Consider the following 16,647-nt stretch of genomic DNA (forward strand, 5'->3'; position numbering starts at 1 on the left):
GCTCTTTCAGAAGGTTGGTGCAGGCTCAATGGTCCAATTGGCCTCCTTCTGCATTGTAGGAATTCTATCGACCACTTCCCCAACCGAGGAAGAAACATTTCCAGGGAGGGAGGGTGATGTAAAGATTGGCACCCACACAAGAATCTGCAAACCAGCATTAGTCTTCCAGGTTCCACGCAATCTGGGTATCCAACATCATCAACATGAGAAGCTGTGACTCTACATGTCCATAGTAATACTAACCGCAATCTATGCCACAATAACAGAACAGGTGTCACATAAGCTGCACGTTCTTCACTGGCGTTCCTTACATAAGATCCTGGGCAATATATGGAGACAGCACCAATATGAAGTGCTGCAGAGGACCAGTCAGAGGCACCTGCAAGATATTATCACACAATATGGTGCAAAGATAACGGAGGTTGGCAGGATATGTATTTTGTCTCCCGGACATATGCCCTGCCAGAGTTACAGTAAATGGACATCACAAGGTGAAAGAAAGACACCTAGCTAAAGCCCGGCGAAGTATATTTAGGGAGGACCTCCAAGTGTGGACTACCTGAGCTGCAACGAAGGAGATTGCAATGGAGCAGGGCCAAGGCAGAGTCTGGCTGCCCATTGTTCCTCATGGGACCAGAGAAATTAAATCTAAATAAGTTTTTGTTATCTGTCATTCCATTATATTTCTCTGCTTTCACCAATCTTATTTTCCTCTTCACGTCTCCTCTCAAACTTTTGTATTTTGGCTGGTTCTTACTTGAAGACCTCACCTGACATGCATTATAGCCCTCACATTTCTGATTCACCCTATTCTCTATCTCCCTCGTCATCCAAGAAGCTCGGCTTTGGTTTCTTTACCTTTCACCTTTGTTGGAACTGAGGGCAGCATGGTAGCACAGTGGTTAGCACAGTTGCTTCACAGCTCCAGGGTCCCAGGTTTGATTCCCGGCTTGGGTCACTCTCCGTGCGGAGTCTGCACGTTTCCCCCGTGTCTGCACGCTTCCCCGGTGTCTGCGTGGGTTTCTTCCGGGTGCTCCGGTTTCCTCCCACGGTCCAAAGATGTGCAGGTTAGGTGGATTGACCATGCTAAATTGCCCTTAGTGTCCAAAAAGGTGAGGTGGGGTTACTGCGTTGTAGGGATAGGGGGAGGTATGGGCTTAAGTAGGGTGCTCTTTCCAAGATCTGGTGCAAACGTGATGGGCTGATTGGCCTCCTTCTGCACTGTAAATTCTATGATTCTATGAACTTACCTCGACTACCTCAAACATCTCTTCCAAAGATCACTCTATGTTCCATTACAGTGATTCCATCAGTCTTTGATTCCATTTTATTCTGACTGGATACTCTCTCATCCCAATGAAATTAGCTCTCTTCCAATTTTGAAGTTCTACTTTGGATTGTCTTATTGTATAAGGGCACAGACTGATTCCGTATCTGAGGAGTTGCAAAATGTTAACATCAGCAAACATCCCCACTTCTGACCTTATGAAGAAGGGAAGGTCATTGATGAAGCAGCTGAAGATGGTTGGGCCTAGGACACGACCATGATGAACACATGCACTGATGTCCTGTGCTGAAATGATAAGTTTCCGACATGCAGTCATCATCTGTTAAAGTGCTGCGTACCGGACAGCACAAGTGGATAGCACTGTGGCTTCACAGCGCCAGGGTCCCAGGTTTGATTCCCCGCTGGGTCACTGTCTGTGCGGAGTCTGCACGTTCTCCCCATGTCTGCGTGGGTTTCCTTCGGGTTTTCCGGTTTCCTCCCACAGTCCAAAGACGTGCTGGTTAGGTGGATTGGCCATGATAAATTTCCCTTAGTGACCAAAAAGGTTAGGAGGGGTTATTGTGTTACGGGGATAGGGTGGAAGTGAGGGCTTAAGTGGGTCGGGGCAGACTCAATGGACCGAATGGCCTCCTTCTGCATTGTATGTTCTATGCTCTATGCTCTGAGCACTGAATTAGGTTTCGCCTGGTGCTTGCTCCTCCTCACCCAGCATTTTATGATCTGGTCTGCTTTAAGCCAGCCCATAGCAGTCCTTACCTTCCTCGTCAGATGAGATGCTGTTATCTTCACACTCCTCCTTGACCTCTCGCAGAATCTTTTCATATCGGCTTTGTACTCGCCTCTCCTCCTCCTTCTGGCTGGAGATCACCTGGTATTTCCTCTTCAGGGCCATGTCAGGGCCACTCTTCCTCGCCAATTCCAGCAACTCCTGAAACATCATCCAATTAATTGAAATGCTGCACAGTGTATTTGATGTTACAACAATCCACGTTTAGACTTGGGTTTAAAGCAAGGCTGATCCTTCCTCATCTGACACAGATGCAAATTTCCAATTCTGCTTCCTAAGTCGTGTTCAGTGAAGCACTTTTCCAGGTCCTGCACACATGTCCACAGTGTCTCAATGTTCAGAAATTTGCCACACTCTCACTGCCTCAATCTCACGAAATTTCTCTACATTTAAAATAGTCAAAATGTGCAATAGGGCCTGACAGGTGCAATGAACTGTGCATTCAGCGGTCAGCATTCAGCGGTCAGACTAGTTTAGAAATAAAAACAGAAAATGCTGGAAAAATTCAGCAGCACGTGTGGAGGGACAAATTAGAGCTCACGTTTCAAATCCGAATAAGTTAAAGAGCGCAAGAAGTGCGATGGATTATAAACTGTGTAAGAGGGGTAGAGAGCAAGGTACAACAGAACAAAAGGTCAGTGAATAGTGGGAGCTCGGTGACATTGCAACAAAGATGTGTCAGACACTGTGGCAGAAGGTGCTAGAAGTGGCACAAAGGTAAGATATCCCAATGTGTGAGTAAAAATCAGTGCTCAGTGAACGCAAAACTTAACAAGTGGTTGACTGCTTTGCAAAACGCCTTTGCTCAGCCCGCAAGCACCACCCAACATCCCTGTCACTTGCCATTTCAACTCAGCACCTTGCACTCATGCCTACAGGTCCATCCTTGGCCTGTTGCAGTGTTCCAGTAAATGTCAACACAAACTGGAGGTTGGATCCTCATTTATCATGAAGCGATGGACAGATCCTATCAATGCTTCACCTCAACAGTTACAATCATTTGTCCCACCTCACTCCCACCACTCTATCACCACTCCTGTCATTCCTACCTTTCTCGAGATAAGGATCTGTTTCAATAGTTTGTGGAAATGCTGCTGCTGGGAGTACAGGTAACGTTTGTACTGTGATTTCATACACAGCTTTCTGTACTTAACCACCGCTGGGTTAAAGTAGCCATCTGCAGAAAAAGACAATAATCAGCAACAGAAACAGTCCAACCACCGAATAAAATCCCTTTCCCTCCCAATAAAGCTCAAGTTAACTCTTTTGATTTAATCCCTTGGACCGAATTCCCATCTGTCAAACTCCATCCCATTCAGTCCCGTGCTACAGAACACCAATGGGTCAAACTCCATATTGGTTTACTATTCACTTGTATTGTACAGAATTTCAAAAAACAAACACTTTCTTGCTCATTTCTGTTGTTAAATAAAGCATGAAGACGTTGTTATATAACTGTACACCGACAAGGCACTGGAGCAATCTGCAGGGATATACCTCGGAAGAGTTTCTGAGCGATGCACACAGGATTTCCAAAGTGGAAATTCTCTCCATTGAAAAGCCCTGTAATGATGTTGTCCTGTCGCTCCAGGTTATTCTCACTGAATTGTGGGAGCAACTTCCTCAAGCGGTCTCTCTGGGACTGGGACAGGACCTCTTCCCAGGTGTTGCGGCTCACCACCTCAAAGAAGATATCAGGCTGTGGAGACAAAGATTCAAATTGAAAACCCTGTAGGTTGTGCCAGTCAAATAAAAAGCAGATCTTTGCAAGGCAGCTTCTCAAAAATACCGCCCCTGAATTTCTGTAGAAAGGAGCATAATTCCCGCATCTGCACAATGCTATCCGCAGGTCAGCTGACGTCAGGAATGGCGGAGACTGTTTAGATGATTAAAGCTCTCCCAACCATCCTCCCACCTACTGCACTCCCCGTGCCTCCTTCCAAAACATACTTCCAGTGGTAATGAATCCAACCAACATCACTCACCTTTCTGTTTTTCAAACCAGCCATTCCAAATAATCTACAAATGAATCCAGAACTGTACACTGGAAAATGATTCACTGCTGGAAACAACAGGGAAGTATGACAGATTCGAACATTATATCAAATGAAAAATGGAAGCGGGTTTTCGGTGTCACTGGAGATGCCACATTCGAGTTTACAGCATTACTATTTAGAGTCATAGATATTTACAGCATGGAAACAGGCCCTTCGGCCTAGTCCATGCCGCCCAGTTTCTATCACTAAGCTAGTCCCACTTGCCCGCATTTGGCCCATATCCCTTTATACCCACCCTGCCCATGTAATTGTCTAACTGTTTTTTAAAGGAAAAAGTTGTACCCGCCTCTCCCACTGACTCTGGCAGCTCATTCCAGAAGCTCACCACACTCTGTGTGAAAGAATTTCCCCTCTGGTCTCTTTAGAATCTCTCCAATCTCACCTTAAACCTATGCCCTCTAGTTCTAGACTCCTCTACCTTTGGGAAAAGCTGTTGACTATCTACCTTATCTATGCTCCTCATTATTTTTTGGGCCTCTATAAGATCACCCCTCACACTCCTACACTTGAGGGAAAAAAGTCCCAGCCTATCCAGCCTCTCATTATAACTCAGACCATTAAGTACTGATAGCATCCTCGTAAATCTCTTCTGCACTCTTTCTAGTTTAACAATATGGTTATAGATAGTAGCTTCAGGGATGTAGTTACTCCGAAGAATGAAAATAGATGGGTGAAGGTGAGAGGGGCTGGGAGGAAGCAGTAAGTACAGGGATTCCCTGTGGTCGTTCCCCTTAGTAACAAGTATGCCGCTTTGGATACTTTGGCGGTGTGTGTGTGTGTGTGTGTGTGTGTGTGTGTGTGTGTCTCCAGCACTGAGTCCGTCCCTGTGGCTCAGAATGGAAGGAGGGAGAGCAGGAGAGCAATAGTTATTGGGGACTCGATAGTTAGAGGGACAGATAGACGGTTTTGTGGCAACGAAAGAGACTCACGGATAGATGTTGCCTCCCGGGTGCCAGGGTCCGTGACGTCTCGGACCGTGTTTTCAGAATCCTTAAGGGGGAGAAGAAAGAGTCACAAGTCGTGGTACACATCGGTACCGACGACATAGGTAAGAGGGACGGGGATTTAAAACAGGAATTTAGGGAGCTAGGGTAGAAGCTGAGAGCCAAGACAAACCATGTTGTCATCTCTGGCTTATTGCCGGTGCCACATGCTAGCGAGGTGAGGAACAGGGAGAGAGTGCAGATAAACATGTGGCTGCAGGGATGGTGTAGGAGGGAGGGTTTCAGTTACGTGGATAATTGGAGCACATTCTGGGGAAGGTGGGACCTATACAAACAGGACAGTTTGCACCTGAACCAGAGGGGCACCAATATCCTGGGAGGAAAATTTGCTACGGCTCTTCGGGGGAGTTTAAACTAATTTGTCAGGGGGATGGGAAAATGAGCTGTAGTCCAGAAGCCAGTGTTGAGAGTAGTGAGGTACTGAGGAGGGTATCAAGGTCGCAGGAGTGTACCGGCAGGCAGGAATGTAGGTTGAAGTGTGTCTACTTTAATGCAAGGAGCATCCGGAATAAGGTAGGTGAACTTGGGAGCATGGATTGGTACTTGGGACTACGATGTTGTGGCCATTACGGAGACATGGTTAGAACAGGAACAGGAATGGTTGTTGGAAGTTCCGGGGTATAGATGTTTCAGTAAGAGTAAGGAAGGTGGTAAAAGAGGTGGCGGAGTAGCATTGTTAATCAAGGATAGTTTAACGGCTGCAGAAAGGCAGTTTGAGGGGGATCTGCCTACTGAGGTAATATGGGCTGAAGTTAGAAATAGGAAATGAGCGGTCACGTTGTTAGGAGTTTTCTATAGGCCCCCAAATAGGAATAGAGATGTGGAGGAAGAAATTGCAAAGCAGATTATGGATAGGTGTGGAGGTCTCAGGGCAGTTGCCACGAGTGACTTTAACTTTCCAAATATTGATTGGAACCACTATAGGTCGAACAGTTCGGATGGGGCAGTTTTTGTACAGTGTGTGCAGGAGGGTTTCCTGACACAATATGTGGATATGCCGACAAGAGGTGGGGCCACATTAGATTTGGTACTGGGTAATGAACCGGGCCAAGTGTTAAATTTGTTTGTGGGAGAGCACTTTGGAGATAGTGACCACAATTCGGTGCCTTTCACTATTGCAATGGAGAGGGATAGGGCCATACGGCAGGGCAAGGTTTATAATTGGGGAAGGGGTAATTATGATGCGATTAGGCAAGAATTAGCAGCATAAGATGGGAACAGAAACTGTCAGGGAAAGGAACAAATGAAAAGTGGTGCTTATTCAAGGAACAAATACTGTGTGTCCTTGATAGGTATGTCCCTGTCAGGCAGGGAAGAAATTGCTGTGTGAGGGAACCATGGTTCACAAAAGAGGTTGAATGCCTTGTCAAGAGGAAAAAGGAAGTGTATGTAAGGATGAGAAAACAAGGTTCAGTTGGGTCACTTGAGGGTTACAAGGTAGCAAGGAAGGAGCTAAAAAAGGGCTTAGGAGAGCTAGGAGGGAGCATGCGAAGTCCTTGGTGGGTTGGATCAAGTAAAACCCCAAGACTTCTTACTCTTATGTGAGAAGTGAAAGAATGACCAGGGTGAGGGTAGGGCCGGACAAGAACAGTAGTGGGAACTTGTGCATGGAGTCAGAAGAAATAGGAGTGGCGTTGAATGAATACTTTTCTTCAGTGTTCACCAAGGAGAGGGGCTATGTTTTTGAGGATGAGAGTGTGATTCAGGCGGGTAGGCTGGAGGAGGTAGATGTTCTGAGGGAAGATGTATTAGCAATTTTGAAAAAACTGAGGGTCAACATGTCCCCTGGGCCAGATGGGATATATCCTAGGATTCTTTGGGAGGCAAGGGAAGAGATTGCAGAGCCTTTGGCTTTGATCTTTGGGTCCTCACTGTCCATTGGGATAGTGCCAGAGGACTGGAGAGTGGCGAATGTTGTTCCTCTGTTCAAGAAAGGGAATAGGAATGACCCTGGTAATTATCATAGAATTTACAGTGCAGAGCGAGGCCATTCGACCCATCGAGTCTGCACCAGATCTTTGAAAGAGCACCGTACCCAATCCCACACCTCCACCCTATCCCCATAACCCAACCCCACCCAACACTGAGGGCAATTTTGGACACTAAGGACAATTTTAGCATGACCAATCCACCTAACCTGCACATCTTTGGACTGTGGGAGGAAATCGGAGCACCCGGAGGAAACCCACGAACACACAGGGAGAACGTGCAGACTCCGCACAGACAGTGAACCAAGCCGGGAATCGAACCTGGGACCCTGGAGCTGTGAAGCAATTGTGCTAACCACTATGCTACCGTGCTGCCCCAATTATAGGCCAGTTAGTCTTACTTTCGTGGTCGGTAAGTTAATGGAAAGGTCCTGAGGGATAGGATTAATGACCATTTGGAAAGATGCAGCTTAATCCGGGATAGTCAACACTCATGAATTTGATTGAATTCTTTGAGAAGGTAACTAAGTGTGCAGATGAAGGTAGAGCAGTTGATGTCGTATACATGGATTTTAGTAAGGCGTTTGATCAGGTTCCCCATGGTCGGCTCATGAAGAAAGTAAGGAGGTGTGGGATAGAGGGAAATTTAGCCAATTGGATAAGTAACTGTATATCACATAGAAGACAGCGGGTGGAAATTTTTCAGACTGGAGACCAGTTACCAGTGGTGTACCACAGGGATCAGTGCTGGGTCCTCTGCTATTTATGATTTTTATAAATGACTTGGAGGAGGGGGCTGTAGGGTGGGTCAGTAAATTTGCTGATGACACCAAGATTGGTGGAGTACTACGTGAGGTGGAGGGCTGTTTTAGGCTGCAAAGAGACATTGATAGGATGCAGAGCTGGGCCGAAAAATGGCAGATGGAGTTTAACCCTGATAAGTGCGAGGTTGTTCATTTTGGTAAGACAAATTTGAATGTGGATTACAGGGTCAACGGCAGGATTCTGAGGAATGTGGAGGAACAGAGAGATCTTGGGGTTCATGTCCACAGATCTCTGAAGGTTGCCACTGAAGTGGATAGAGCTGTGAAGAAGGCCTATAGTGTGTTGGTGTGTGGAGGGTAAGTCTTATGAGGAAAGGTTGAGGGAGCTAGGGCTTTTCTCATTGGAGCAAAGGAGGATGAGAGGCGACTTAATAGAGGTTTATAAGATGATGAAGGGGATAGATAGAGTGGACATTCAGAGACTATGTCCTCGGGTGTATGTAGCTGTTACAAGGAGACATAACTATAAGATTCAGGGTGGGAGATATAGGAGGGATGTCGGAGGTATGTTCTTTACTCAGAGAGTGGTTAGGGTGTGGAATGGACTGCCTGCTGTGATAGTGGAGTCGGACACTTTAGGAACTTTCAAGCGGTTATTGGATAGGCACATGGAGCACACCAGAATGACAGTGAGTGGGATAGCTTGATCTTGGTTTCAGACAAAGCTCGGCACAACATCGAGGGCTGAAGGGCCTGTTCTGTGCTGTACTGTTCTATGTTCTATTATCCTTCCTATAATAGGGTGACCAGAACTGAACACAATATTCCATGTGTGGTCTTACCAATGTCTTGTACAACTTGAACAAGACGTCCCAACTCCTGTATTTAATATTCTGACCAATAACACCTAGCATGCTGAATGCCTTCTTCACCACACTGTCCACCTGTGACTTCACCTTCAAGGAGCTATGAACCTGTACCCGAAACTGTATTTACTGAAGGTTTCCTCATACCCAGCTGAGCTTTCACACTAAAGCAGCAACTCAGAATGTCACATTCCAGGCTTTTTCAGATTATAAAATGAACATTAGAATCACAACATTCTTCTGACTTTTAAATCACCCCCAAAAACAGAACACTTCAGAATTTGGTTGCGTATCGTTTTGTGCTATTCTGAGATTGTGATAGATTCAATATAAACGCATGGTCTCAATTTCTTTGTAATTAATCAAAACTGTACTATCTGGATTGGCCACCTCTCCCCACAGCTCACTGGTTACTTCTTTAGGATGCCATTCATTCCCTTGTACAGAAAATCTTTGTCTCTCGTGTCCTCAGTTCATCCCAGTGCTAAACAATTTACCCATCGCTTTCGAAACATTGCAATGCCTCAGAAATGATCAGGTCCCTCAGTCACTGGAAGTGTATAACTGGGTGGGAGATCTTTGTGTCAACAGCAGTGTGAATATTATTCAACAGTTTAAGAATAACGGAATAAGTAGTTTAAATTCCTCATGCCAGCCTGGAATATGTACATGAGACTTGGACCCAGAACCATCTGACTCAGAGGGACTGCTGCCTTCAGCTGACACGTCATTAAATTTGGATTGTTCCTCCCGAGACGGATTAATTTCCTCTGGTTCTTTTCCCATTACCGAGTCTCCTCTGGCGATAGCCTTCAGTGATTCATACTAGCAGCTATGAACAGGCTGAAGAGCCACACAGTTAGCGAAAGGTCAGAAACATCTTTAATGACAGAGCAGAGCTCAGCACCTGGTCTCTCAGGTTGTACTCACATCTTCTAGCAGATCCTCTGGAAGACTGACCCTGGTTCCACCAAGCAAACACTCCTCCATGATACCACCACCATTGACCTCAGCAGCAGATCCCAGTTCCAAGGGGTCTGTCAGCATATTATCAAGACAGTCCATTCTTAATCTGAAGGAAAGCAGGGCAAGGAAGCAGGAACATTAAGAATCACATCAGGAAGGCACAGAGAGGATGGATGGATTTGTGTACTGTCACGTGTCCCGAGGTACAGTGAAAGGTATTTTTCTGCATGCAGCTCAAACAGATCATTCAGTACATGAAAATAAAATAAAAAGAATACATAATAGGGCAACACAAGGTACACAATGTAAATACATAGACACCAGCATCGAGTGAAACATACAGGGGTGTAGTATTAATCAGGTCATTCCATAGGGGCTGGTTTAACACAGTGGGCTAAACAGCTGGCTTGTAATGCAGAACAAGGCCAGCAGCGCGGGTTCAATTCCCATACTGGCCTCCCCGAACAGGCGCTGGAATGTGGCAACTAGGGGCTTTTCACAGTAACTTCATTGAAGCCTACTTGTGACAATAAGCGATTATTATTATTATTATTATTAATAAGAGAGTCGTTTAGGAGTCTAGTAACAGCGAGAAGAAGCTGTTTTTGAATCCGTCTGCCCGTGCTCTAAGACTTTTGTATCTCTTGCCCGATGGAAGAAGTTGGAAAAGTGAGTAAGCTGGGTGGGAGGGGTCTTTGATTATGCTGCTCGCTTTCCGATGGCAGCGGGAGGTGTAGATAGAGTCAATGGATGGGAGGCGAGTTTGTGTGATGGACTGGGCGGTGTTCACAACTCTCTGAAGTTTCTTGGATTGCTACAGTTCACATCGAAACACCAACTCCAGGATCCCTAGCTGGTTTATCCTTGCCTAACCCAGGGGATTTGTTGGTCTACATTCATTAAACAAAGAGACAGAGAGCAATGTACCTATGTTTGCTGACAATACAAGGTCTGGTCAGAATGCAAGCTGTTTGGAGGACACAAAGAGATACAGACAAGTTGAGTGATCAACAAAGTTGCAAATAGAGCATAATGTGAGGACGTGCAAGTTTAATTACTCCATTCGTAAGAATAGAAAAGCAGCATATATTTTTAAAAGGCATGAAACACATAAATGTTGATGTTCAGTGGGACTTGCGTGTGCTCAAACTAGAAACACTAGACGTTAGCATGCAGGTACAGCAAACATTTAGGAAGACAAATGGCATGTTGTCTTTATTGCAAGGGGATTGAAGAGGATTGGGTTGGCATGCTGGCACAATGGTTAGCACTGCTGCCACACAGCGCCGGAGACCCAGGTTCAATTCTTTCTCCCCATGTCTGCATGGGTTTCCTCCAGGTGTTCCGGTTTATTCCCATAGTCCAAAGATGTGCAGGTTAGGTGGATAGGCCATGCTAAATTGCCCCTTATTGTCCAAAAGATCTGGTGAGGTTACTGGCATAGGTTAGGGGTGTGAGCCTAGGCGGCTGCTCTTCAGAGGGTCAGTGCAGACTCGATGGGCAGAATGGCCTCCTTCTCCACCGTAGTGATTCTATGATTCTAACCAGAATAAATAAACCTTGCTGCAATTGGAGAGAGGATGGAGAAACCACACCTGGAGTAAAGGAAAATGGAATATTGTCGTTTATTGCAAGAGCAACTAATTATAAAAGTAGGAATGGTTTGCTCCAGTTGTACAGGGTGTTGGTGACACCACACCCAGAGTACTGTGTATTTGATTTCCTTATTTAAGAAAGGAAATATTTGCATTAGAAACTGTTCAGGGAAGGTTCACTGGACTCATACTTGTTGTCGCATGAGGAAAGGTTGGACAGGCTGGGCCCTGCATACATTGGAGTTTAGATGACTGAGAGGTGGATGTTCAATGGATGTTTCCTCTTGTGGGAGAGACTAGAACGAGGGGGTCGCCCATTTAAGATGGAGATGAGGAGAATTTTTTCTCTAAGGCTTGTGAGTCTGTGGAACTCTTCCCAGAGCGCAGTGGAGTCAGGGTCACTGAATATTTTTAAGGGAAAGGTAGACAGATTCTTGATGAACAAGGGAGTCAAAGGGTATCAGGAAAAAAAGCGGAGCCAAGGCCTCAATCATATAAGTGTTGATCTTATTGAATGGTAGTGCAGGCTTGCTCTTGCTCCTAATTAGTATGTTCGTATAGAAATGTGGAATCCCCACAGTGCAGAAAGAGGCCACCCGGTCCATCAGGTCTGCACCGTGTGGCAGCACGTGGCACAGTGGTTAGCACTGCAGCCTACGGCACTGAGGACCTGGGTTAGAATCCCGGCCCTGGGTCACGGTCTGTGTGAAGTTTGCACATTTCCCCCGTGTCTGCGTGGGTTTCACCCCCACAACCCAAAGACGTGCAGGATAGGTGGATTGGCCACGCTAAATTGTCCCTTAATTGGAAAAAAAATAATTGGGTACTCTAAATTTTTTTTTTTTTTTTTACAGTCTGCAGACCCAACCTAGGTCCACTGGCCTGCCCTATCCCAGTAACCCGACCGAACCTGAGGGACAATTTACCATGGCCAATTATCTAACCTGCACATCTTTGGGAGGAAACCGGAGCACCCGCAGGAAACCCACACAGACATGGGGGAGCATGCAAACTTGAGTAGTGTGTGCAATTTTGGTCTCATAATTTAAGAAGTTTTTACTTGCATTGGAGGCAGTACAATGAAGGTTCACTCGATTGTTCCCCGAGACGCAAGGCTTATGCTATGATCAGAGGCTCAGTAAATCACCCTCTGTAGTTTACAAGAATGAAGAAATGAAGAGGTGATCTGATTGATATTTTCACGATTCTGAAGGGCTTAACAGGATAGGCGCTGGCCGGGGAATCTAGAACACAGGCACAGACTCAAGATAAGGAGTTCATAGATCATAGAATTTACAGTGCAGAAGGAGGCCATTCACCCCATCAAATCTACATCAGCCCCTGAAAGAGCACCCTAAGCTCACACCTCCACCCAATCCCTGCAACCCCGCCTAACTTTTGGACTCTACTTGGCAATTTAGCATGACCAATCCACCTAACCCGCACATCTTTGGACTGTGGGAGGACACCGGAGCACCCGTAGGAAACCCATGCAGACACGGGGAGAACATGCAGACTCTGCACAAACAGTGACCCAAGCCGGAAATTGTACCGGGGTCCCTGGCGCTGTGAAGCGACAGTGCTAACCACTGTGCTACGTGCTGCCCCAGTTGATCATCTGCGACGGAGATGAGGAGAAATTTCTTTCATCAAAGAGTTGTGAATATTTGGAAGAATTGTAGATGTTCAGTTGTTGAAAATATTTAAGGCTGCGATGGACAGCTTTGGCCTTTCGGGGAATTAAGGACTATGGGAGCAGGTGGGAAAATGGAGTTGAAGCCCAAGATCAGCAATGATTTTATTGAATGGCGGAGCAGGTTCGATGGGCCGAATGGTCTACTCCTGCTCCTCCTGATCCTTATGTCAAGATCAAAGCAACAGTTCACCACCAAAGAATAAGCAGGAAATGGCACAAAACAAGAACCCATAAATAGCAAAGCGATAAATGACATGCATGTGTTTTTGGTGATCACAGTAAGAAGTCTTACAACACCAGGTTAAAGTCCAACAGGTTTGTTTCAAATCACTAGCTTTCGGAGCACTGCTCCTTCCTCAGGTGAATGAAGAGGTATGTTCCAGAAACATATATATATAGACAAAGTCAAAGATGCAAGACAATGCTTTGAATGCGAGCATTTGCAGGTAATTAAGTCTTTACAGATCCAGAGATAGGGGTAACCCCAGGTTAAAGAGGTGTGAATTGTCTCAAGCCAGGACAGTTCGAAGGATTTCGAACTTCCGCCGACCCCACTGAACAGGCCACGGCTTTGGCTGTCGGGCACGCTCCAGTCGGCGCCACCTCCGGGAGTTTAGGACGGTTCGCTCGGGTTGCGTTCCGAGGGCCCAGGCGCCCCCAATCTCACCCCCAATCTCATTCTCTCCCCGTCACCCCCAATCTCATTCCCTCCCCGTCACCCCCAATCTCATTCACCCAGATGGTGGGGATGAATGTAATGCAACATGAATCCAAGGTCCCGGTTGAGGCCGTACTCAAGTGTGCGGAACTTGGCTAGAAGTTTTTGCTCGGGTGATGTCATGGTATAAACATTGGGCAGGACACCAGGAAAAATCTTCCTGCTCTTCTTCCAATGTGCCACGGGATCTTTTGCATCCACTCGAGAGGGCAAACTATGCCTCGGTTTAATGTCTCACTTAAAGGACCTCACCACCAACACTGCTGCACTTCCTCAGTCTGGCACTGGGAGTGTCAGCCAAGATTATATTCTCAAACCTCTGGAGTGGAATTGGATCCATCAGACACAGATGTGAGATAGCCAACCACTGAGGCATAGTTGACCTTGGTGGAGTTGAGGGACTCTCACCCTTGGGTCGAGAGCAGTCCTGTGTCCAGCTCAGTGGACCGACTGGCAGTGAGGACATGTTTGTTGGTGCTTCATTATGTCATGGAGCTACTCTGGCATTTGACCAATTTGTATCTTGGGAATAGTCCATCATTTCAACGACAAGCACCAATAGTTTGAAAGCTGATTTGTGTAGTTTGTTTCTGAGATTGAGCACATCAGGAATCGGCAAACCTCTGACTGGCTGAGCACCCATTACTCCCCACCCCCCTCCCAGACTGTCCCAGAGTAAAAGAGCAATACCCCCTCCACCACCCTCACGCCCTCCCCGGCAGCCCGAATCACACGCCCTACCGCGCCACCCCTTCCCCATCACCCCCTCCCCGTCACCGCCAACCTCATCCCCACCCCATCACCCGCTCCTCGTCACCCCCAACCTCACCTCCTCCCCGTCAGACCAATCTCGCCCCCTCCCCAGTCACCCCCAATCTCACCCCCTACCCCATCACCCCAATCTCACCCCCTCCCCGTCACCCCAACCTCATCCCCACCCCATCACCCCCTCCTCGTCACCCCCAACCTCGCCCCCTCCCCAGTCACCCCACTCTCACCGCCGCCCCGTCACCCCATATCTCACCCCCTCCCCGTCACCCCCAATCTCACCCCCTCCCTGTCAACCCCAATCTCACCCCCTCCCCGTCACCCCCAATCTCATTCCCTCCCCGTCACCCCTAATCTTACCCCCTCCCCGTCACCCCTAATCTCACCCCCTCCCCGTCACCCCCAATCTCACCCCCTCCCCGTCACCCCTAATCTCACCCCCAATCTCATTCCCTCCCCGTCACCCCCAATCTCATTCTCTCCCCGTCACCCCCAATCTCATTCTCTCCCCGTCACCCCCAATCTCATTCTCTCCCCGTCACCCCCAATCTCATTCCCTCCCCGTCACCCCCAATCTCATTCTCTCCCCGTCACCCCCAATTTCATTCTCTCCCCGTCACCCCCAATCTCATTCTCTCCCCGTCACCCCCAATCTCATTCCCTCCCCGTCACCCCCAATCTCATTCCCTCCCCGTCACCCCCAATCTCATTCCCTCCCCGTCACCCCCAATCTCATTCCCTCCCCGTCACCCCCAATCTCATTCTCTCCCCGTCACCCTTAATCTCACCCCCTCCCCGTCACCCCCAATCTCACCCCCTCCCCGTCACCCCCAATCTCACGCCCTCCCCGTCACCCCCAATCTCATTCTCTCCCCGTCACCCCCAATCTCATTCCCTCCCCGTCACCCCCAATCTCATTTCCTCCCCGTCACCCCCAATCTCATTCCCTCCCCGTCACCCCCAATCTCATTCCCTCCCCGTCACCCCCAATCTCACCCTCTCCCCTTCACCCCCAATCTCATTCTCTCCCCGTCACCCCAATCTCATTCTCTCCCCGTCACCCCCAATCTCATTCCCTCCCCGTCACCCCCAATCTCACTCCCTCCCCGTCACCCCTAATCTCATTCTCTCCCCGTCTCACTCAATCTCGCCCCCTCCCCGTCACCCCTAATCTCACCCCTTCCCCGTCACCCCAATCTCATTCCCTCCCCGTCACCCCCATCTCATTCTCTCCCCGTCACCCCCAATCTCATTCTCTCCCGTCACCCCCAATCTCATTCTCTCCCCGTCACCCCCGATCTCACTCCCTCCCCGTCACCCCCAATCTCATTCTCTCCCCGTCACCCCCAATCTCATTCCATCCCCGTCACCCCCAATCTCATTCTCTCCCCGTCACCCCCAATCTCATTCTCTCCCCGACACCCCCAATCTCATTCTCTCCCCGTCACCCCCAATCTCATTCTCTCCCCGTCACCCCCAATCTCCCTCCCTCCCCGTCACCCCCAATCTCACTCCCTCCCCGTCACCCCCAATCTCACTCCCTCCCCGTCACCCCCAATCTCATTCTCTCCCCGTCTCCCTTAATCTCACCCCCTCCCCGTCACCCCCAATCTCACCCCCTCCCCATCACCCCTAATCTCACCCCCTCCACGTCACCCCCAATCTCATTCCCTCCCCGTCAGCCCTAATCTCACCCCCTCCCCGTCACCCCCAATCTCATTCTCTCCCCATCACCCCCAATCTCATTCCCTCCCCGTCACCCCCAATCTCACCCCCTCCCCATCACCCCCAATCTCATTCTCTCTCCGTCACCCCAATCTCATTCCATCCCCGTCACCCCCAATCTCATTCCATCCCCGTCACCCCCAATCTCATTCTCTCCCCGTCACCCCCAATCTCATTCTCTCCCCGTCACCCCCAATCTCATTCCATCCCCGTCACCCCCAATCTCATTCCCTCCCCGTCACCCCCAATCTCATTCTCTCCCCGTCACCCCCAATCTCATTCTCTCCCCGTCACCCCCAATCTCATTCTCTCCCCGTCACCCCCAATCTCATTCTCTCCCCGTCACCCCCAATCTCATTCTCTCCCCGTCACCCCCAATCTCATTCTCTCCCCGTCACCCCCAATCTCATTCTCTCCCCGTCACCCCCAATCTCATTCTCTCCCCGTCACCCCCAATCTCATTCTCTCCCCGTCACCCCCAATCT

General features: G+C 48.4%; 1 protein-coding gene across 3 annotated transcripts in view; it reads right to left on the reverse strand.

Moving 5' to 3' along the window:
* Positions 1 to 16,647, reverse strand: part of nfrkb (nuclear factor related to kappaB binding protein) — a 166,239-nt gene that overhangs the window by 148,584 nt on the left and 1,008 nt on the right. For 2 of the 3 annotated variants that reach the window (XM_072486850.1, XM_072486847.1), the window contains exons 1-5: positions 10,588 to 10,948; positions 9,625 to 9,766; positions 3,573 to 3,774; positions 3,125 to 3,252; positions 2,045 to 2,216 (exon numbers count right to left, since the gene is read on the reverse strand). In XM_072486850.1, coding sequence (XP_072342951.1) covers positions 2,045 to 2,216; positions 3,125 to 3,252; positions 3,573 to 3,774; positions 9,625 to 9,759 — 637 coding nt within the window. In that variant the 5' untranslated portion in view covers positions 9,760 to 9,766; positions 10,588 to 10,948. Of the gene's footprint in view, positions 1 to 2,044; positions 2,217 to 3,124; positions 3,253 to 3,572; positions 3,775 to 9,624; positions 9,767 to 10,587; positions 10,949 to 16,647 lie in introns of those variants that run through there. The other variant, XM_072486848.1, reaches the window with a different exon arrangement.

This window comes from Scyliorhinus torazame, chromosome 21 (assembly GCF_047496885.1).
Source record: "Scyliorhinus torazame isolate Kashiwa2021f chromosome 21, sScyTor2.1, whole genome shotgun sequence".
NCBI classification, from domain to species: domain Eukaryota; kingdom Metazoa; phylum Chordata; class Chondrichthyes; order Carcharhiniformes; family Scyliorhinidae; genus Scyliorhinus; species Scyliorhinus torazame.